Here is a 22,488-nt window from a genome sequence, read left to right on the forward strand (position 1 = left end):
GGAACCTCTGCCTGGTGGTTTTCCCATCTGAGATGCCCATGGACCTCAACCTGCTTCCAAGTCATTAGTTTTGGCCTCACAGCTGCTGGCAAAGGGCTGGGCTACAGACTGCTGAGGAATGAAAAATGTTCCAGGGTGAACGTGCATCATCCGTGCTATGTGACATTTTACAGCCCAGCTGTCGGGCCAGAATCAATAAAAACCCTGTCAGCACAGGGTGAGGAGAATATGAAGTAGGCAAGCAAAGGGCAGGAGGGTTTGGTGCTGATGTCTCTGGCCAAGCATGTTACCACTCTAGAGGGAGAGTGGGTCAGGAATTTTAGATCTGCTCCCACCGTGGATATCTCAACTTTGGATATAATGCAATGGAAAAGGAATCCAAATGTTCTGTGCCTTCTAAAACTAGTTCTATCTTGCTTCACCTAATGTTTGGCATGGCTAATCTTTCCTAATTTGACAGTTTTGTAACCATTTCACTTTACATCATCGGATTGCTAAAAATCCATTCTTAACAGAAAACAAAACTTCTTTTTCCTTACGTAGGCATATTATCCACTTTTATTGTAGAAAGACATATACATATAAGTAAAAGGATCATTTCACTTGGTCTCACCATTCATAGGTAACCAGTTCACACCTGGTATATGTCTTTCCAGATTTATTTCTGTGCACATACACATGTACAAATATTTTGGTGAAAATATGATCATACTGTGAATACCATTTATAAAATGGCCCCTTGGGATGGATCAGTTTAGAGCCAGATCTTGTTTGGTGTCCATATAGGTCTGTACTGTTAAGACTGCATAGTCTTGCGCTGCATGGATGTACCAAAATTTATTTAATTCCCTGTCACTGGACATTTTTCTTGGACATTGTAAGCAATGCCTAAAATAACATTTTTGTACTAGTGTCTCTGGTATAATTATTTCCTTAGGATAAAGTCCAAGACACAGAACTGCAAGGTCTGAGAGATTAGCAGCATTTTTAAGGCTTTACAACGATGTCTATAAGGTGTATCTGTTACATCTTGCTTCATACAAATTCTTCTGTGTATCCAGAGCCCAGTCTACAGCTTTGAGCACCAGGGAGGCCAGCCGGGCGGCCTAGTCAACACTTCTGCCTAGTATGTCTGCCTCAAGGTAACTGAGCTGCTGAGGCATGGCTTGGAATTCAAATACTCTCTTGGCACTACAGGGGCAATCTGGAATACCCTTTTCTGGGGGGGATATTTTCACCAGGAATCCAGATCAGGACAACACTTCCGCCAATCTCTGAGAATCTTGTCCAGATTCAAAAGCTATGGTAGGTTTAAACTTCTGGAAGATTTTATCTTCCCTGGACTCATGTTTTGCTGTGGAATCCAATTCTTTCTCGTGCGCTTCACCCACGCTTCCTATGATCTCTGCAACATCATCCTTTCCCACGACTTCAGGTGTAATGCCATCTTCTGTTTCTATTACAATTTCAAATCCTTAAAAGAGGAAGTGGGAGTCTGGAACTCAACTATCCAAAGCGGTAATGTGCTTTGGGACATCTGGAGCAGGTCTGGGGGCCCAGCTAGCCGCAGGCCCTGAAGAGGGGAGCTCCAGACTCCAGCTGGAGGCACAAGGATTCTCCTGTCTGTGGGGAGGATCCTCAGAAGGTGGCTCATAGGAGTAATACTCCTTTTTCCTGATTCCTAAAAACTCACAGCCGCCTTAGCCTGGTGGCTCTGGTAGCAGAAGAGGAAGAAGCCTCGGTGGAAGGCATCCCACGGTGGCCAGGCAGCGACACGTGGACACGTGCACCTGCAGCACAAAGCGCTCCATGAGCGATGAGCGACGCACAGCTCACAGGCCGGCTGCTACCCCCGGGTGGGGGGGGGGGGGGGGCCGCCCGGCCCCGCCCCCTCCGCGGGCTGCTCGCCCACCTCTGTCAGAACTGCTCCCAGACAGTTCTCTCAGCCCAGCGTGTCCTCCTCCCCAAGCCCTGCTCCGCCTCCCACTTAAATCCTTCAATATATTCATAAAAGCTGTTTTTAAATCCTTGTCTGATCCTGACATTTAAAAAATCTGTCATTTCTGGCTCTCTTTCTATTGCCTTGATCTCCGCACCCCCGAAATATGGGTCACATTTTCATACTTCTTTTCATGTCTACTATCTTTTGATTGAATTTAGGATATTGCAAATGTTTCATTTTCGAGCATTTGGATTTTGTTGTCCTCTTTGACAGAGTGCTGGGCTTCCTTCTTGCAGGTAGTTCTCTTACTTGCAGATCAGCAGGGTCCTTCCCAGGCTTGTTTCTAAGCTCTGTTGGGTGAATCTGGAGTAGCCTTTACTTTAGTGCTACTTAAGTTCTGTTCCTCAGGTGTGACCTTTCTGGGATTTCTACTGAATATCCTGGGTGTGGCTGGTCAGAACTCAAATGTCTCCAGTGCTGTGCAAGCTATAATTACTAAATAGTTTCTTTTTTTCTCTGGTAGCTGTTCTTTGCTTGGCCTTGTGGAATCTCCCCTGTATATCACAGAAGCTAGCCTTCAGCCAGAACCTTCAAAAGTGTCATGCAGATTTATGGAGCTATTTCCTTGTGTTGCTTTGCAACCTCAGCCTCCCTCAGCGTTCCAAACGTCTGTCTCTGTCTTCTCAGCTCAGCAAGACTGCTGTGCTCTGCTTGGATTCCTTCTCTCTGCACCATGGTTTAGAAGGTTCTTCAGGCAGAAAGCACAAGTGATTGTAGGGTTCAGCTCATTTCCCCTTTTTTTCAAAAGGTGTGTGTTTTCTGAGGACTGGAAACAGTGGTTTCTTATATCCTGTCCAGTGCTCTCATTGTTTATGGCACAAGAATTGGTCTAGAATCAATTTACTTCCTATATACTCTTTTAATGAGGTTTGGGGGGGGGTTATTATGTGGTTTTAAAAAAATACAAATACAAAACCAGTATACTGGCTCTAAGAGAGGTTTTCCCCACTCTTAGAAAATAAATGGGTAAAAATAAATAGTACCTTTTCTGCCTCTGAAGACATGTGATGCCACAAAGGGTTGCAGCAGCACCCATGAGGGAAGCTGATCTAAGGGGAAGGCCAACAGGATGTTGACAATAACAGTTCTAGAAAACACCTAGATCTGTGATAACATCAGTGAGATGACCAACCCTGAATCTGTCCTAGCTTTAAACTAGCCATTCTCAAACACTTAGTCTCAGGGCCCCTTTACAGTCTTAACAATTATTGAAGATACCCGGGTGGCTCAGTCGGTTAAGCATCCAACTTCGGCTCAGGTCATGACATCACGGCTCATGAGTTTGAGCCCCACATTGAGCTCTCAGCTGGCAGGACAGAGCCTGCTTTGGATTTTCTGTCTCCCTCTTTCTCTTCTTTGTCTCTCTGTCCCTCCCCCTGCTTGTGCACTCTCTGTCTCTCAAAAATAAGTAAATAGGGGTGCCTGGGTGGTTGAGTCAGTGAGCATCCTACTTCTGCTCAGGTCATGATCTCGCAGTTTGTGAGTTTGAGCCCCACGTAGGGCTCTGTGCTGACAGCTCAGATCCTGGAGCCTGCTTTGGATTCTGTGTACCCCCCCTCTCTATTCCTCCCCTGCTCATGCTGTGTCTCTCTGAGTCTCAAAAATAAATAAACATTAAAAAAAATTTTTTAATAAGTAGACATTTAAAAAAAATTAAAGAAAAAAAAATTATTGAAGATCCCAATGAACTTTTGTATATGTGAGTTATAGCTATCAATGTTTACCATATTATTAATTGAAATTGAGAACATCACAAAACATGTATTTATTATTAATTTAAATAGATAATTGGGACACCTGGGTGGCCCAGCTGGTTGAGTGTCTGGCTTCAGCTCAGGTCATGATCTCGTGGTCCACATTGGGCTCTGTGCTGACAGCTCAGAGCCTGGAGCCTGCCTGGATTCTGTGTCTCCCTCTCTCTCTGCCCCTCCCTGGCTCACAGTCTGTCTCTCTTTTTCTCTCTCTCAAAAATAAATATAAAAAAGTGTTTAAGTAGATAATTAATCTATTAGAGAATCTAAAACCCATGACATATTACCACAACTAACATTTTTATGAAAAATAATGTCTTATAAAACAAAAAATAACTTAGGGATACCAGTGACATTGTTTTACATTGTTTTTGCAAATCCCTTTAATGTCTGGCTTCATACCAGACAGCTGGATTTTCATAACTTCTTTTGAATTCATTTTGCTCTTATCTGTTGTTTTGGTTGAAAAAACAAACAAACAAACAAACAAACAAATCTGGCCGCACTCAGATATGTAGTGAAAAAAGGCAGGAATATTTTTATTCGTGTTGAGAGAATTGTGGATATTCTTCTTTAGTAGACACCAAAAACTTAACAAGTTGCAGTTATTTACAGGTTATTTATAATGTGGGCTCTGAAAGGATCTCCAAAAATACTTATACTCTGTTACAGGACTCAGGACATTTTTACTGTACAGGGTCAGACAGTCAATATTTTCCACTCTGCAGGCCTTGAAGTTTCCATTACAGCTGCTGAGGTTGGCCAGTGTAGCTTGACAGCAGCCATTGATGATATGTGAACACACGAGTATGGTTGTGTTCCAATAAAACTTTATTTACAGAAACTTTTTTGAAATAAACTTTTTGTAAACAACTGTTGACTTCTGCTTTATTACAAATTAAAATCCATCGGTCTATCCTGCACTTGGGATGGATGTTTTTCACCATGCCAAGGCCCTGAAAGGGTTTTAGGGACCTTCAGGGGTCACTAGATCACATTTTGAGAACTACTACTGTAATATTTTTGTTATATGAGGTCAAACATTTCTTATTGTTAAAGGCATTTTCCGTTGGATCTTTTGTTCCTTGCAGCCAAAAGCATCCTAGGTGATACATTCCTGGGTGGTTTCTCAAGCCAGAAATATGCACGCTAAGTTTCTATTTTGGATTGTGGGAGATGGCAAATCAAACCCAACCGCATTCCTTCCCGCCAGTTTGGTGTGCGGGCAGTAGAATGGGAATAGCAAGTTGCATGTCCAGACTGAGAGGTCCTGAGCCCGCTGGGAGCCTCACAGTGCCCTGGAACATTGCCAGAGAGCTTCAGAAAGTTTCACGTTTTCACTGGGAAGAACGGAGGTAACCAAAGAGTCCTCATTATCTAGACAAGGGGCATATTAGTCAGGATTCTCTAGAGAGACAGAACCAATAGGATTTATATATAAAGACATTTATTATAAGAAATTGGCTCTCATGATTATGGAGACTGAGAAGTTCTGTGGTCTGGTTTCTGCAAGCTGGACATTCAGGTGTAGTTCGAGGCTGAGTCCATAGGCCTGAGAATCCAGAGAACTGTTAGTGTGAGTCCAAGTCGGAGAACAGAAGGTGGATGTCCCGGCCCAAACAGTCTGGCAGACAGCAAATTCCCCCCCTCTTCCACCTCTTTGTTCTAATTCAGGCCTCCAGTGGATTGGATAACACCTGCCCACACTGAGAAGAGCAACTGTTCTACTCAGTCTACTGATTTAAATGCTAATCTCATCCAGAAACACCCTCACAGAAATGATGTTTAGCCAAATATCTGGACACCCCATGGTCCAGTCAAGATGACACATAAAAGTAACTATCACAATAGGACAAGGCAGGATAAGTCAGCATGAACTTTAGAATGTCAGACTACAGGGGAATGCGGGTGTCTGAAAATGTGTGAGCATGTAGGAGGACAGTGAACAGGACACCCCTGTCTGATAAGGTCCCTGTGCCAGCATCACATCTGCCTCCTACTGCTTAGAACCAACCTCAGGGAGCAGAAGGAGAGGGTGAAAACTCTGAGTTGACTGAGGGTGTCCTAAATTGACAAGTATTAATCTACATTGACTACATTCGCATTGTCATTTCTGCCAAACAGAATAGGGGCTCTTGAGATAGAAATTAAGATCAATTTTAGGAGGACTTAAAAATTTTTATATGCCTTTGTTTAAGCACTAAAAATTCATATTTCCTAACAATGGACATCATCAGACTCAAAGATTTTGCCAACCTGATGAAGAGAAATATCCCACTATCATTTTACTTCTTCTTTTTTTTTTAGTTTATTTATTTATTTTGAGAGAGAGTGTGTGTGCAGGAGGGGCAGAGAGAGAGAGAGAGAAAGAGAGAGAATCCCAAGCAGGGTCTGCGCTGTCAGGGCAGAACCTGATGCGGAGCTCGAACTCACAAACCATGAGATCATGACGTGAGCCAAAGTCAAGAGTCAGATGCTTAACTGGCTGAGCCACCCAGACACCCCCATTTCTATTTCTTAATTATCAGTGAGGAAAAGCATCATTCAGATGTTATTGGGGGCACTATTTTTGAATCCCCCACAGTGCTTTTGAATTCAGGGCAGTTAACGTTACAGTTTAGAATCTGCAGACAAACCTATGTGCACAGAAATGGGTGCTGCTACTTTTACCTTTTTTTTTTTTTTTTTTTTTTTTTGAGAGAGAGGGAGAGAGAGAGAATGAGGATGGGGCAGAGGGCGAGGAAGACTGAGAGAGAATTCCAAGAGGGCTCCATGCCCAGCACACAACCCAACTCGGGGCTTGATCCCATGACCCTGAGATCATGACCTGAGCCGAAATAAAAAGTTAGATGCTCAAATGACTGAGCCACCCAGGTGCCCCTACTTTTATCTTCAAAGTGAGTAGACTTAACCATTTGTCAAGGACTAAATAGACCACTTACAAGACATATTGCTCCATTTCAAGTTGACTTTCTGCCCTTTTTGTATGTTGATGCTGTTTACCACGGAAATTCCATTTGTTTTCATATATACACTTCCCTGCTATGCCTTGCACTCAACTCTGTTGACTGGCTTCTGGAAACAAGGCCAGGGTACTAGGCTCTGCGTGATTCAGGATTTTGTTACTTCCCAAATCTCTCTTCTCTTTCGCAATATTCTAATAAAAATAATCGTATACTTCTTTGAATCTACATTCCTCATGACAGGCAAGTAATTTTCCGTGTTGTGCAATTTTCTTATATATATTAAACAGCTTTGGTTTGCTTGCCTGCAAGGGTAATATCCATCTATAAATTACTTTGATTAAAAACAAACTGGGGGGCGCCTGGGCGGCTCAGTAGGTTAAGCATCCAACTCTTGACATTGGCTCAGGTCATCATCTCAGTTTCGTGAGTTTGAGCCTCACGTCTGACCCTGCACGGACAGTGCAGATCCTGCTTGATATTCTCCCTCTCTCTCTCTCTGCCCCTCCCCTGCTTGCACGCTCTCTTTCTCAAAAATAAATAATATATAAAACAACTTTTTAAAAAAATGGTACACAGGATAAAGAAGATTCCCTGAAATCCCACTTCTCTAACATAGCAGTTATTTGCTTTTTTAATATTAGCTTTAATCATTGTTTAACTGCACAGATATTTTACATATTTATCATGCTGTGTCATTAAGCATTGGTTATCAGTCTGCTATATTTAGCCTACAAACATGATAAAACATAAGAACAATTGTATTATGGATTTTCACAGTCCTTGGCTGTTGTGAAATTCAAATATCATCACCTCTCTTTATTCTACATTTTAAATTAATTTATTTATTTACTCATTTATTCAAGAAATATAGGGGTGCCTAGGTGGCTCATTTGGTTAAGTGTCCAACTTCTGCTCAGGTCATGATCTCACGGTTCACAGGTGTAAGTCCCACATCAGAGCTTGGGGACTTCTTTGGATTCTGTGTCTTCCTCTCTCTCTGCTCTTCCCCTGCTCATGCTAGCTCTCTCTCTCTCTCTCTCTCTCTCTCTCAAAATAATGATAAATGAACATTTTTAAAAAATATTTATGGTGCTAGGCAATGCAGGTACAAATATAAATAAAAGAGACATTGTTCCTGCTCTTAAGGATATTACAGTCTAGAAAGGGAGATAGATACCATCATGTGATTTTCATGCATTTACCCATTTGAGCCTTGCATTCATGTTATATTTGCACAAGCATCAAAATAGGAATGCCCATTTTTTTTTTAAATGATCTCACTAATTATGAACAAGTGGACTGATATGTGGCAGCTCTGGGTGTTTTGGTTGATCGAGTTATTTCCTCAGGACTATAAAAGCAGAACCATGGCAGGGATCTGGAAGACTTTCTGTCCACTTTTGTGGTTTAATCTCCAGACAGCACTCCCTTCTACTTCCTGCCACAGGATGGGTAGTCAGATAAAACGTTCTTCTGAATGAGAAAAACAATTAAGCATTGAAAATGTGAGAACAAGAAAACACCAGATAAAAATAGAACTCACCAGTCTGCTTTATGAAACACATTTTTAACTGGTGGATTTAAAGGTAACAGTTTTAGCTTATTCTATCCTTTGTGGACTACACTGCATCTATAAAGAGGAAGTCAGCAAAACATTAACTAACGGTACCACCTGGTATTAAAAAAAAATTGATTTATGTTTCAGGCCTAGAACTAATCATTAACCCTTTTAAAAAAAACTTTTAAAAAATTTGTTTAAGAAATATCACTTAAAACTACCAAGTTGAAAGAATAGCACAGTCAACTCTTGTATACCCTTCTTCTAATTTCAACAGTTTTTCATGTTTTGCCCATTTTCTGGCATTTGCTTGTGTATAGATATACATTTATATATATATTTTTCTGAATTATTTGAAAGTAGATTATAGACATCATAACAATTCACCCTTAAAAGTTTCAGTATACCCCTCCTAAGGACAAAGACGTTCTCTCTTTTTTTTTAAATAATTTTTTTAAAAGTTTATTTTTTGAGAGAGAGAGAGAGCAGGAGAGGGGCAGAGAGGGAGAGGGAGACACAGAATCTGAAGCAGGCAGCACAGAGCCCAAAGCGGGGTTTGAACTCATGAACTGTGAGATCATGACCTGGGCCTAAGTCGGATGCTCAATCAACTGAGCCACTCAGGCACCCCAAAAACATTCTCTTATATAACTACAAGGCCATTACTACCACCAAGAAACTTATCATTAATTCATTAGTGTCACCTAATATCCAGATGCCAGCCACAACATCCCAGGATCGTGAGTTGGCTCAGCCCATCTTCCTGCAGGCCTTGCTGCCTGGGCACTGAGCCTTGTCCCAGCCCTGTCCCCTGCCTGTCCAAACCTAGAAGTCTGACTTGGAGCAGAGACTATGTTGGACTGCCCAGAGCCTATGTCAGTCACCTCCATCCACCAGCACAGACCTCTGGATGCCGATGCCTTCCCACACCCCTATAATTGAGCTCACTGTTCCCTATCCCTGTGGGCTAGACCTGCAGCCAGGCTGATGCCTCTTGACCTTGACCTGTGGCCATTCGGTAGCTGTCCATTGATATTTCAAATGGCAAGTGAAGATGTTAATCATATGTAATAGGACTGGCCATAGACATTTCCAACTTGTTCTTGAGCACAACACTACTAAAACAAAATGGCTTTTAGCAGCAACACCCATGACTTAAATTTCATTAATATTTATGTCAAAAGAGAGTTGCTCATAAAAGCAAGGTGAGTTTCATCTTCTTAGTGAAAGGAATGCCTTGGACCGATGAAGACCAAATTGTTGACGGTGGTGAAGTGAACTGCTTCAACTCTCATTCCCCTTGCTTATTTAATCTCTCAGCCTAAGCCTGTCTCTTGTAGCAGGGCAGGGAGAAAAAAACTCTTCAAGTCCCAGTGGCCATCTGCAAAGACCGTGACAGGACTGAACACAATTAGCAAAGATTCCGTGCAAGGATGAATGGGTCAGGTGACACACACATTTGCCAGCCCTGGCTCTTGTCCTGGTCACTTGCAGGTCCAGAGAACAGGGAGGACTCTGCAGAGCTCTTTGCCCATGGCAGAGAGATGCAAGCATTTCTCAAGGGCACGGGCTTATTTGAATAAGGAGTACTCCCTACTCCTGCCCACTAGGAAGGGGAACTTGCTGGAGGGACAAAAAGCCCAAGAGAAAAGGAAAAAGCCTAGGAGTGAATAAAAATAGAAACAGGCTCAATGCTCTGGCAGGCAAGATTCTCAGTGAATCTGGTCCTTCAGTGAGTAGAAATATCTCATTGAAGTGTAATCCCATGGGCAGGCTTTTGGGCTTTCTGTTTTCGCCACATTAACACCCTGACAAAGGGCTGCAGCATTGTTGATGCAGGAAGTGAAGGGAAGAGTAGATGGCTCCCCCCCCACTTTTTCCCTTTCATGCAGACAGTCCTGGAGGCTGTGTAGTGGTTACCTAGGCAACTGTGGATGTGAAACTCCAGAAAATGTGCTGTCAGGCGGCAGGAGATGCAACTGCTGAATTTTCTACTGGCATGACACGATGCCAGGCCATTTTCTTAACCCCTCTGAACAGTTTCATCCTGCACCAGGAGGAGATCATCTCTACCTCATGTGTGCATGTGCGTGTGTGTGTGTGTGTGTGTGTGTGCAAGTGCCTGAACTGACACTAGAACACAGAAGGAGCTCAGCGTGGATCTCCCTTCTTTCCCACTCACCTCACAAACATGTTGCACTCAGTAGGCACCACTGAATAAATGGGATAGAGATCTGATATAGAAACAGTTTTGGTAACGAACGAGACATTAATTCAGTTTCTGTAATTGGAATGATACTTAACACTTGATAAGAAAGTTTAGTTTTGGTGTTAGGTGGTAAATCTTTTGTAAATTGAAAGATCATTTGAAATGCAACTACTTCTAGTTTATCGCCTTTATTAATTTGAAAGTTTGAAAACGTAATGTTTTAGATGCTCCTTAAGCCAATACAGCTGCAATTAGTAGGGGTTTGATGAGCCTCATAAATAGCACTCCCTTTTTTTTGCTCTGCATGAATTCAGACCAAATGAGAGATGGCTGGAGGAGTTGGACATAATATCAATGGCGAAATGGCAGCATTATTACCGATAAAACCCATAGTACTGACCAAGCAACAACAATGGGCCTTTTGATGCTGCTCCTTAGAATTGGAAAGACTTCACATTCCCACCCCAGGCTGTGGCCCCTCCCCGAGTTAGCACCCCCCGTCAGGGATGGGCCTCCTCACCTTCTGGTGCAGGCCGCCCACAGCACCCTCTCCCGGCAGGCAGACCACCATCCAAGCAACGCAGTGTAATTAGAGGTTGCGGACCATGTGGGCCTTAAGGACTTCAAAGGAGTTAAAACTAGACGTTTCCAATTGAATTAAGGAAATGAATTCCCCCTTCGGGACTCCGAGGCTCCTGGAAGTTGGTCCACCAGTGGAAACTTAGCTGAGCCCCTGTCTTCGAGTGCCTTCAGCTAGAAAGCTGCCTCACCCACACGCATGGTCCCTTCCTCAGGGACATGTTGCATGTTGAAGAGGGCATGAAGGTTTAGCCCCCTTGCCTCAGTTTGGGACATCCCTGAAGGATCATCTCCAGGGCATCCCCTGGGACTCCAATATGCTTCTTGGACAAATCTCTCCAAGTCTGTTTCCCGAGGGACCGTTGGGAGACAAGTAATTTTCAATTAACTAGATCATGTATCCAGATTGTAAGGAGGTGATAGACTCTACCATACAGAATTATATCTGGAAACTCACATTCTTCTGTCATTTTCTTCATATATTTATACGATCATATTTCTCCCCAGTTTTTTTTTTCTTCAGCTGCTTCTCTGTGGAGTTGCTATTCATCTGATGTTGGGCCTCTGGCTAGCCCTCTAATTTTTTTCAGCAAATTCTCTCCTATTTTCCATACCCCTACCCCTTTTAGATTTGCTTGACTTATATCTTCCAGGGTCTCAACTGAGTTTTCAATTATGTTCTTATATTTTCTAATTTTTAAGAATTTTTCTCAATTCTTTAATTTTACCTTATATGTGTTCTATTCTTATTTCATGGATACACTATATCATCCCTTCTCTGAGGAGATTCATGAAACTTTTAAAAGACGTTTTCTTTTCCCTTCGTAATTTTCTCCATGTTTCTTTCTTTCTTTTTAATCCTTGTTTACTTGTTTGAGCCTCTGTCTTTCATGATAGAAGCTTTTTATAAGTATCTGGTAATCTTTAGTTGTATGCTCATTTTTTAAAAGTTTTTTTTTTTTTTTCATAGACAGAGAGCACAAGCAGGGGAGGGGCAGAGAGAGAGAGAGAGAGAGAGAGAGAGAGAATCGCAAGCAGGCTCCTCACTGTCAACACAGAGCCCAACATGGGGCTTAAGCTCATGAACAGCGAGATCATGACCTGAGCTGAAATCAAGAATTGTATGCTTAACTGACTGAGCCACCCAGGCCCCCTGTGTGCTCATTTTTAAGACAGAGTCACTAAGAAGCTAATCGGGACCTCCGAGCCCATGGGTAGAGCGTTTTGAGCATAAGATTCATTAGGTGAATTATGGGTGATCTGTCCTGTTGTTTGCTTGGAGAACTGTCAGTGGCAGTGTACAAATTGGACAATAGCTGAATATTTGCTCTTTGATAGTGAAATTTTGTGTGTCAACTTAGCTGAACTATGGAACCCAGCTGTTCAGGCAAACAATAGTCGAGATGTTGCTGTGAAGGTATTTTGTAGACATGATTCACATTTCAACCAATTTACCGTTTTATTAACAGATTACCCTTTATAATATGGATGAGCCTCATCCAATGGTTGAAGTCCTTAAGAATAAAAACTGAGGTTTCCCAGAGATGAATCCCTTCCAGACTGTCACATAGAAACCCTGCCTGAGTTTCCAGCATGTGGGCCAGCCCTGCAGATTTCAGGCTTTCTTGGTTCTGTTTCTAGAGAAACTGACTGATACATACTCCTTTACCATATGATTTTGCTACTCCACCAATCAAGAAGTGGAGTCTATTTCTCCACCTCTTGAATCTGGATGTGGCCACATGATTTGCTTTTGCCAACGGGACATTAAAAAGTGTGATACAAGGAAGGGTAGGAAAAGGACTTATGGATTGGGGCTTGCCCTCTCCTGCCACTGGGGACCATTTTGCCACCACATAAACAAGCAGGATCAACCTGATGGATGACAAAAGACACATGGTTTTTCCAGCTGACATCAAGCCAACTGCCAAACATGACAGTGAGTCCCTCACTAGACCAACAAGCCTGCCAACCAATAGATATGTGAGTGAAGCTACCCTAGAACATCAAGCCCTAAATGAACTGGCCCATAACAAAACCACTCAGCCAACCCTCAAGCCTATAATTAGTAGTAAATATTTTGTCTTCACCCACGAAATTTGGTGGTGGATCTTTATGCAGCGAAAGATAGCATATATAATCATTATTATTACGTCTTTCTTCTTAAAATGATCATATGGCTCAGATTATCCCCACCAATACCCTGCTTCTTCTGCCTGGCTGCCAGCATTCCAACTGATGAGTAGAAGGCTGGAGTTTTGAGCATTCATAATGTAAATATTTATTTAGTCCCCTGAATAAAGTATGGCCAACTATGAAGTTTTAGAGGACATAAGGTGTTCACACAGGAGACTACCCTCACTTCTAACAACAAGTGCAAGTTCAAGGGGCCCCCAGAAACACACTCAGTTTTAGTAATTTGCCAGAAGGATTCACAGAACTCACTGAAAGCTGTTATGTTCATGGTTATGGTTTGTTATGGAGAAAGCATATAGGTTAAAATCAGCCTAGTCAGTTTAAGCATCTGCCTTTGGCTCAGGTCATGATCTCACGGTTCGTGGTTTCTAGCCCTGCATCAAGCTATCAGGCTCTGTGCTGACAGCTCAGAGCCTGGAGCCTGCTTCAGATTCTGTGTCTCCTTCTGTCTCTGTCCCTCCCCCACTCACGCTCTGTCCGTCTCTCTCTCAAAAATAAATAAACATTAAAAAATATATTTTTTTAAATCAACCAAGACAGGAGAAACTTGGGGAAGAGTCCTAAAGGGTCCAAATGTAGAGATTCCAGTCATCTTGTCCCCATGGAATCAAGGACAATGTTAATCCCTAGGATATGTGTATGAAACACACACAACCAAGGAAGTTCACCTGAGCCTGTGGGGTCCAGAATTTTTGTTGGGGCTTTTATCTCCTGCCATCAGGGACACATACTCTTCACATGGCCAACATTTAGTCTCCAGCCCCTTCTGATACCTTCAGTCTCTAGTTCCTGGGAGATCTAAACTAGTACCAAAGCCCTTATCATAAAGCACATTGACAGACTGGTGGCTAAAGCCCTCAAGCAAATAAAAACGCTCCTATTAGACATTCCAGGGCCCTAGAAATCACTTCCCAGGAGCCAAGAGCAAAGGCCAGACCTCTCCTTGGATAAGAATAAGTTTTCACGGGGCGCCTGGGTGGCTCAGTCAGTTAAGCGTCCGACTTCAGGTCAGGTCACGATCTCACGGTCTGCGAGTTCGAGCCCCGCGTCGGGCTCTGGGCTGATGGCTCAGACCCTGGAGCCTGCTTCCGATTCTGTGTCTCCCTCTCTCTCTGCCCCTCCCCCGTTCATGCTGTGTCTCTCTCTGTCTCAAAAATAAATAAACGTTAAAAAAAAAATTAAAAAAAAAAAAAAAAAAGAATAAGTTTTCACTATACAGGTCACCCCCCAAGCTTTTGGCCAAGACTCTGTTACAGCAAAACAATTACTTTTGTCTGGGCATCTATAATTAATATAGTATTTACTACACAAAGCAATAGTAACTCACCCTATAAAGCCATGACATACATGTTCATATTATTGTACTGGGTTGATTACTCTTTTCCCTTCTCAATGTATGCTATTTGTACTTTATGATAATCTTGTACAGAACTGTTTAGCATAAAAATTAGGTGATGGTTAGTTAAATCCAGTTGTTCCTCAAGCCAGTCATTTTATTAATCCTGATGAGGCCTTAATCAATTTCTCAATATATTTGATTATCAATATCAGTATTACCATAAGACCTGTTTACTTAAGGTGGTTAACTCTGATCAACAAGGCCAGTGTTACACCATATCACCATATCAGGTTGCACAGCAACCTGAAAAATAAGAGTCAAAAGATCTGCCACATTACCAGAGCCCCACTGAGTCATTATCAATTAGTCCAGTCCATCATCGAATCTTATGATTTTTCTCTGAGTCATGTCACTCGGTTTGTAGGCTTCCATTTGACTGTGTCAAGGTTCCAAAGGCAAGAGTAGTCCACCAAAGTGTATGGCTCCACCCTTTCAGGCATCTGGTGTAATTGGGCTAAGAGACAATACCATCTCTTGTCCGAGTCTCTCTCAAGGCCCCAATATAATAGTGCATTTCCTTCATTGTGTAAACCATTTATTCATTCCTTTTATCCTCACCTTTTATCCTCACCATTCCTCCTTCTCCACATTTACCATTTTAATTTTACCAAGCATTTCCACCTTCTTTTTTGGAAAGGATGTTATGTTTGGCTACTGTATTGGTCTAGATTGCCAGCAGCAATACTAGTCTAGCAAGTACCTCTCCCTCAATCCTCTCATTCATATAAGATAGGGTTACATGTGTACAGAAATAGTGGACTTTCTTGACCTCTAGATAGTGTAGCTGCATTCACTGTTAACCTCAGTATTGCAAGATGAGATAAAGGCACCACCCACTCCATCAGACCCTTAGTAATTCTGACATAAGATTCAAAATTATGGTGACAGTTTCTTGCTTAGGGATCATCCCTCCTACTGGCACCTGTGGTCGTTGCTCTGTTCCCAGTACCACTGTATTAGGTAGGAAAAAAGAAAGTTGAGGTTATATGGGGAAGAATTGTAGAGTAATAGCATCCCCTCCTACCTCATTCCCCAGATCTCATAGAAAAATGGAGAAATCTGCCTGATGGGTACACTTCATTGGCCCTCTTTATGTTGAGTGTGAGCACATACTCATGAAGGCATGTAAGCCAGCCCTTCATGCCTTAATCATTGACTGTTCTAGTTATCTATCAAACTATCAGGATCAAAGTTATGTTCCTTGAGCTGAAGACATGTGACTTGATGGCACAACTTGGTACAATATCTTCTAGTTCAGTCCTTTCATAGTATTTTGAACATTCACCTCTATCACTAGGTATGCAAAACCTAATCCAGAGCAAGTGTCTACTATGGCAGGAACCTAGTTGTAATCTCTAGGAGCATCAGCTCGATTTGACAGCTATGTGCATGGCCTTCCCCTTGGAGACTGCCCCAGAGCCATCTGCAGCCTCTCTCTTTCTTGTGGGCAGACTGTACAGTTGGTATTTTGTGCTTCATAGGGTGCAGGAGGAATATGTCTAAATTTAGCCCATCTCTGAATTGCTATAGGACAACACAGGAGGCCACCTCAAGTGAGTGCACAAGGATTGCCACTGGCCAATTCCAGCTACTTCCTGATACCAGGAAGAGGTTCTTCTCATAGGCATTGACATGTCCTACTTTAATGTACCTCTTGTGCCTGGGTGTCTCAGTTGGTTAAGTGTCTGACTCTTGATCTCAGCTCAGGTCTTGATTTCAGGGTCATGAGCTCAAGCCCTGTGCTGGGCTCCACACTAGGCATGAAGACTACTTAAACAACAAAATTAATAATAATTATTATTATTACTATAATAATTATTATAATAAAATCATAATAAATAATAAATAAATAATAATAAAGTTTTAAAATAATAAAAATTCCCATAATGATTTTCATAAGGCTGTACCCCATATGGATATCCCTTTAATAGGCCAGCTTTCCATTGTCTATCTGCCTGACCCCACAGCCAGGCCATTGGCCACCACCATGAGTCAGTAAAAACCCAAACACAGAGGCAAATAGCAGGCATTCCAGCCCACTGAGCTGAATTGTTTTTCTTTTCTTCAATAAGAATGGCTTGGAACTGTTCACTTTGGAATTCTTATCCATAAACCAAGAGGCTTTTTGTTGGTCAATAGAGAGTTGGTCAATAGAGAGTGGTCAATGTCTACTCAAGTAGACATAGGGGCTAGCAGCGCCTCAGGTGGTTACAAAGTCAGACCCAGAGAAAAAGAAGCTCCCTGCTCAAGAATATATCTCCTTGTTTTCCCTTAGCACCATTTCCTATATAAATAATTTATTTTTTATTATGGAACCCTTCTGAGCACTCCCCTCTCCATTATAATATTTTTAGGACATTATCCAAGACATTATAGGTATTTCAATATTATTCTATGTCTTTCAGTCATAGGAACAATTTCAACTCATGTCAAATAGCAAGCTAGTAATTGTCTTTCAAATGGGAATGTTCTGGAATTTTCAAATGGAAATCCCAGTGGTCATTGCTGGGTGGCACTCACAGGCTTTTGCCATTAGCCCCAGTCTGCACCCAACATAGGGTTATTGTACAGATAATCTGTCTGTACCAGCACCCCAGTCGAATTAACAATCTATGTGGGCTCAGGCAATGTTTTTGACTCCCATTTAGCTGTCTTATTAATAATGGCTGAAAGGAGGCTTTACATGACTTCTGTATGATGATACTAGGTAGGGGAAGCATGCCTCAATTAGACACAATATTCACCCCCATAATATATTCAGGTAACAGAGACACAACCACTTCTCATAGTCTGTTCATTCATCCAACTTTTCACCTGAATCCCACTATTTCATTCTCATCTCTACCCAATCTAACAGTAGCCACTGTCAGAACTTTACTTTCAAGCTTTGGCATCATGGTGCACAGGGCTCCCATGTCAAGGAGTCCCAGAAACATCATTCTTAGACTCCTCAGCTATTTTACCCACTCATGTGCACAAACCCTTGGGCCCTTTTGCCAATCATTAACTTGATTAGGTTGTGGAACCATCACCTCAAGAAATTCTAGGGAGACTTTCCCATTTTCATCTTTGCCATCCAACTTTTGAAATTCTTTCAAACTAGGGTGAATAAAGCAGATTTGTGTAAGGCCTTTCAGTGTGGGGTCCTGCAGTGGCTCTTATCAGTCTGTCCAGTTTCTGAGATTGCTGCAGTAAGACCTTTATTTTGGTCCCATCTATGTCTGCTTTATTTATCCAGTAACTGTTTAAAGGTTTCTATCTTCCTGGGATGGGTTTCTAGACTCTCCCTTTTGTCTTTTCCCCCCATTATCTTGCAAATCTTAACTATCTGTGGCTTCAGTTTAACTATTTCCTTTGGTGACAGACAGAACAGACTGATTCCAAAGTTTGGCTCAGCATCAAGATCCATCCCAACACTCTACCTTTCATTTTGGTTATTACAGATAACAACAACCAAGGGAGTGATATTTGCTTGTTTCTTGTTACTTTGCACTTCCTTATGCATCCAGTGAGACAACTTCTCCAGGAGCTGGAGCCAAATTTCTAAATTCTTTTGGTAACTTTTACCTCCAGTAACAAATTGTGGCACAGCTCCAGTTCTGTATCCTAGGTGACCCCGTGGCTACCCAGGAATCAAAGCCTCACCACCCCCCACCCATTCATTCTTCTTTCTTGAACAATGTTTCCATGAGTCAGGGTCAGGCTAGTGAATCCCACTTCTGACACAAACAGGGAAGCATTTGGGCCAACTGTGAAGTCAGAGGGAACAGTCTCCAAAAACATCCTTCCTTCTGACACGAGCTGCAAGGTCAACAGTCTCCAAGATTACCCTTAGGTTTGATTATTCACTAGGAGGACTCACAGAATTCACTGAAAGCTGTTATACGCACAGTTAGAGATTTGTTTTTAAAGGGAGTCTATAAAAGATACAGATTAAAATTAAGCAAGAGAAGAGCACAAAGGGAAGAGTCCAGAGGAGAACTATACACAGAGTTTCTGTTGTCCTTCTATGGAATGAGGACATGTCACTCTCACTGCATTGATGTGCAACAATATGCAAGGGGTACTTCCCACTAGGGAAGCTCACCTGAGTCTCAGTGTTCAGAGTTTTTATTGTGCCTCATGTGCATGTGGATGTCCCAGCCCACACATCCAAACCCCATCATCCCCTTTTTACATGCAGTCTCTCCTTGGTCCTAAGGGTGCACACTGAAGGCATGGCCTGCCCTCAGGGAGACAAAGGGAGAGAGACTTATACATGTACTACAAGTGGGCTCAGAGCAATTTGGGCAGGAATTTCAGACATTCTGGGATTTGGGACATGATCCAAAAGAGGGGTGCAAGCTTTGGGTGGATATGACCTCTTGGTTCTACAAGTGTCTCCCATGGGGAGGTGCATGGCAGAAAGGAAGAAATGAAGAATGAAAGAAAGAAAGGAAGAATGAAAGAGAGAAAGAAAGAAAGAAAGAAAGAAAGAAAGAAAGAAAAAGGAAGAAAGAAGGGAGGGAGGAAGGAAGAAAAGAATGCCCATAATTGGAATAGATCCTGTTATTGAGCTAATCTTATTAACCCATATCAAATCTTTAGCTAGACTGCCTGCTTTCATCACCATAAAATTTTGATTTCAGTTCTTGAGGCACTAATTGATCAAAAAGGTTTACAAAAGCATGTTATATCTACGAGCCTAGATGTGGAATCCCAGTCCCAGACAAAGAGGCTTTACCTTCCTTCCTTGCCAGGTTATGAAGAAGCCTTAGAACAAGAGTCTAGGGGATTAAAGGACTCTCAGAAGGTTTGACTGTCACAGCAGATCACACAGGGAAGATTTTTGCACCTGGAGCTGCAGCTGTGTGGGCCAATGACAAGTGTGCCAGAACTCCTACATGTTCCATGTTCTGCTACAGGAAATGACCAGAACTATGGACAATCTTACCAAAGACACCAACATCATCACCAGAGAACCAGGGGAAACTCCAGTGAATAGTCCTTAACAATTGTCTGGCATTGGACAGGATTCTGGCTTGCCAAAAGGGTGCCTGGGCAGTGGTCAGAAGTACTACTGGGCATGTATTCCCATAACGTCTATGCCACCACCAGAAATATTCACTGCACACTCAGAAATCCATCAAATTGCCACTGTCATCTTCCTTCTGCCATTAAGTATGCTTCAAGTCCAACATCTCAGAGCCTTCTCAGCTAACTCCCTTCAAATTTCAAATTGTGGTTGTACTCCCTAAATTAATCCTTAATAATTATTCTTTTAGTGTATTCCAAAGTATACCTCTGTGACACCCCTGATCTCAAAGACCCTCTGACACCTGTCAGTCTAAGGACATGCCCAGCAGATGATAACAACTAGTCTTTCTGAGCCAGCAAGAACATGGAAGCCAGCCCACCTCTGACAACCAACTGAACCAACACCAACCTCACAATGACTGTTATTCCATCCCCCAGAGCAGATTGTATGTATGAATAAAAGGAGTAAATGACCAAGTGTTCACAATTTTCCACTTCTTACCCTCTACTTTGCTTCACCCAAACTTATGCAGGCTTTCCCCTACCTACAACCCATAAATTTGGCTTGCCCCAAGTTTAAACAAGCACACCGGTGAACACCGACCTCCCGAACAGTTCAGTGTGAGAATCTGCTGACTTTGGAGAAAAATATTCCCCACTGCACAACCTGATTTTACACCTGCAACCCCACCATCTTCCCTCCTCACCTACATAGTCCCTGCTGATCCTGCCCACCTCCCCCCTATAAAAGACAAGTCTGTTCTGATGGGCATTGGATGCTTGCAACTTTCTGAGATCAGAATGTTAGATAATTTCCCTAATGTGAGCACCATCTGGACGTGATGATACATAATGTCAGAGTCTGACTTCCTGTCTGGGAGGCGGCAGGTGACCGTCCTGGGGCTGGGACTTCCCACCGCAGTGGGCGAGGCAGGAGCCAGCGTGGTGCAAGGGTGTGGGCGGGCGCCTGGACAAGGACGTGGTCTCTTTCAGAACCGCCATATTGCCCACCCCAACCTCCCCGCCCCCTTTCCTGCTGCAAATTCACAATGGAGCCTGTGCCCTCAGCGTGCCCTGCTCTGGCCACTGTCCCCAATCGGGCTCCCAGATTCCTCCTGCCTGCCCTTCCCCAACCATCCCCTGCTGGGGGCAGGGGCGACAGGCCACAGGATGTCAGTGGTAGAAAACTGTGCTGCCTGGAGGGCTGGGTGGGGTTTGCGCCAGGAGACATTGATCCCTGGAGGCAGTCTCTCAGGGCGGGGTCCAAGAGGTCCTTGGTCCTGGCTGGCAGGACCCATCCATCAGCTGGGATGCTGTGACATTCAGCCCTGCCTGGGGGTGATGGCCTCCCCAGCATCCATAGCTTTCCCTAGAAGGGGATCTGCTGGGCTCACCCTCCTGGTTCAGTGCCCTTCCCAGCTTTGCAGTCTGTCGCCATAATATGGCCGATGCTCTGCAGATTTCCAAGCCCCTCTGCAGCAGCTGCTGGAGGTACAGGGGCTTGCGGCCATAGGACTCCTCCACTGTCTGACCACAATGGCCACTGTTCCAAGGACATGACAGGGAGAAAAGGGCCATCCTTCTTGATGTTTAGGATGCTAGGCCATCATGTGGTTTTTTTTTTTCTCCCCAGTTTTGGGAGGTCATCAGTGATGAGCATGGGATCGACCCCACTGGCAGTTACCATGGAGACAGTGACTTGCAGCTGGAGAGAATCAATGTGTACTACAACGAAGCTGCTGGTGATTATTTCAGTGTTTTTTGTTTGGTTTTGTGTTTTTGCCCAGTCAACCTTGCTTTGCATACCGTGGCAGACGGAATGTGCTAGGAACGTACAAATGCCAAAGACATGCTTCTTGCATTCATTTTAAATGTCAACTGGCAAAAATACACTTTATAGTTCCTTACGACTCCTGCATGTTTGCCATGACTAAGCATGCCATCATCTCTTTTAAAGCAGAAAAGCACCTCTGCTCACTTTTGCCTCAGATGCTAGAATTTTCTCTAATGATTCTGCCGTGAAAGGCACATAGAGCACAGTCTTGCCTGTGATTCCCTTGCCCACTGCAGGTCTAAGTCTGGCTCTGTTCCCCACAGGTAACAAATACGTACCTCGGGCCATCCTGGTGGATCTGGAGCCAGGCACCATGGACTCGGTCAGGTCTGGACCATTTGGCCAGATCTTCAGGCCAGACAACTTCGTGTTCGGTATGTAGTCCTGATCCATGACAAATGGCTCAGTGAGTCTCCTTTCTCAACACTGTGGAAATCATCGTTCTTGGTGCTGAATGCTAAGGTGGAGATTGTGTGTCCATGGACAGCCTTGGGTCCTGGCCACTTCTCTGGCCCCTCTCTGGGCAGCTCAAAGAGCTGTCAGCCTGCAGAGGGCTTCTATGGTGCTCCTACTACAGAGCAGCCCGTGGCAGTAAAGAATACTGAACAGTGGTGAACCTTCCAACGGGAAGGTTAACAGGCTGCCGGTAATGTCAGAGGGCCTGAGACAGCAGGTAACCACTTCAGGAAGCCAAAGGCCAAAGGCACAGGTTGTGACCAGAAGTGGAGACAGCAGCTTGGAGCCCATCTTCTTTTTGGATCATATTGTACCCTTGCCCTTGCTTGTTTATTGATTGTACCTACATTAAGTACATTAAATACTGAATGCAGACCTGTACAAACTGGTCATGAACATGGTGCCTTTATCAGCCCCTAATGGTGCCCAAGATCACCCGCAGATGAAATGTCCTTCCCTGCAATCCAAATACTAACAGCAGAGGAACAGGAAGAGTGAGATCTTAGCAACTCCGCAAAGAAT

The 22,488-nt window shown here is 43.3% G+C and overlaps 1 protein-coding gene and 1 pseudogene across 1 annotated transcript; one reads left to right on the forward strand and one right to left on the reverse strand.

The window, feature by feature from the left end:
• Positions 1-925: 925 nt before the first annotated feature.
• Positions 926-20,678, reverse strand: LOC102953446 (annotated as a pseudogene).
• Positions 20,679-21,117: 439 nt separating this feature from the next.
• On the forward strand, positions 21,118-22,277 carry LOC107179092 (tubulin beta-4B chain-like). Its single transcript, XM_042987580.1, has 3 exons — positions 21,118-21,167; positions 21,279-21,418; positions 21,774-22,277. The coding sequence occupies exons 1-3, from the start codon at positions 21,118-21,120 to the stop codon at positions 21,890-21,892; spliced, it is 309 nt and encodes a 102-aa protein (XP_042843514.1). The 3' UTR covers positions 21,893-22,277.
• Positions 22,278-22,488: the final 211 nt, after the last annotated feature.

Source organism: Panthera tigris, chromosome B2 (genome assembly GCF_018350195.1).
Source record: "Panthera tigris isolate Pti1 chromosome B2, P.tigris_Pti1_mat1.1, whole genome shotgun sequence".
Lineage (NCBI taxonomy): Eukaryota > Metazoa > Chordata > Mammalia > Carnivora > Felidae > Panthera > Panthera tigris.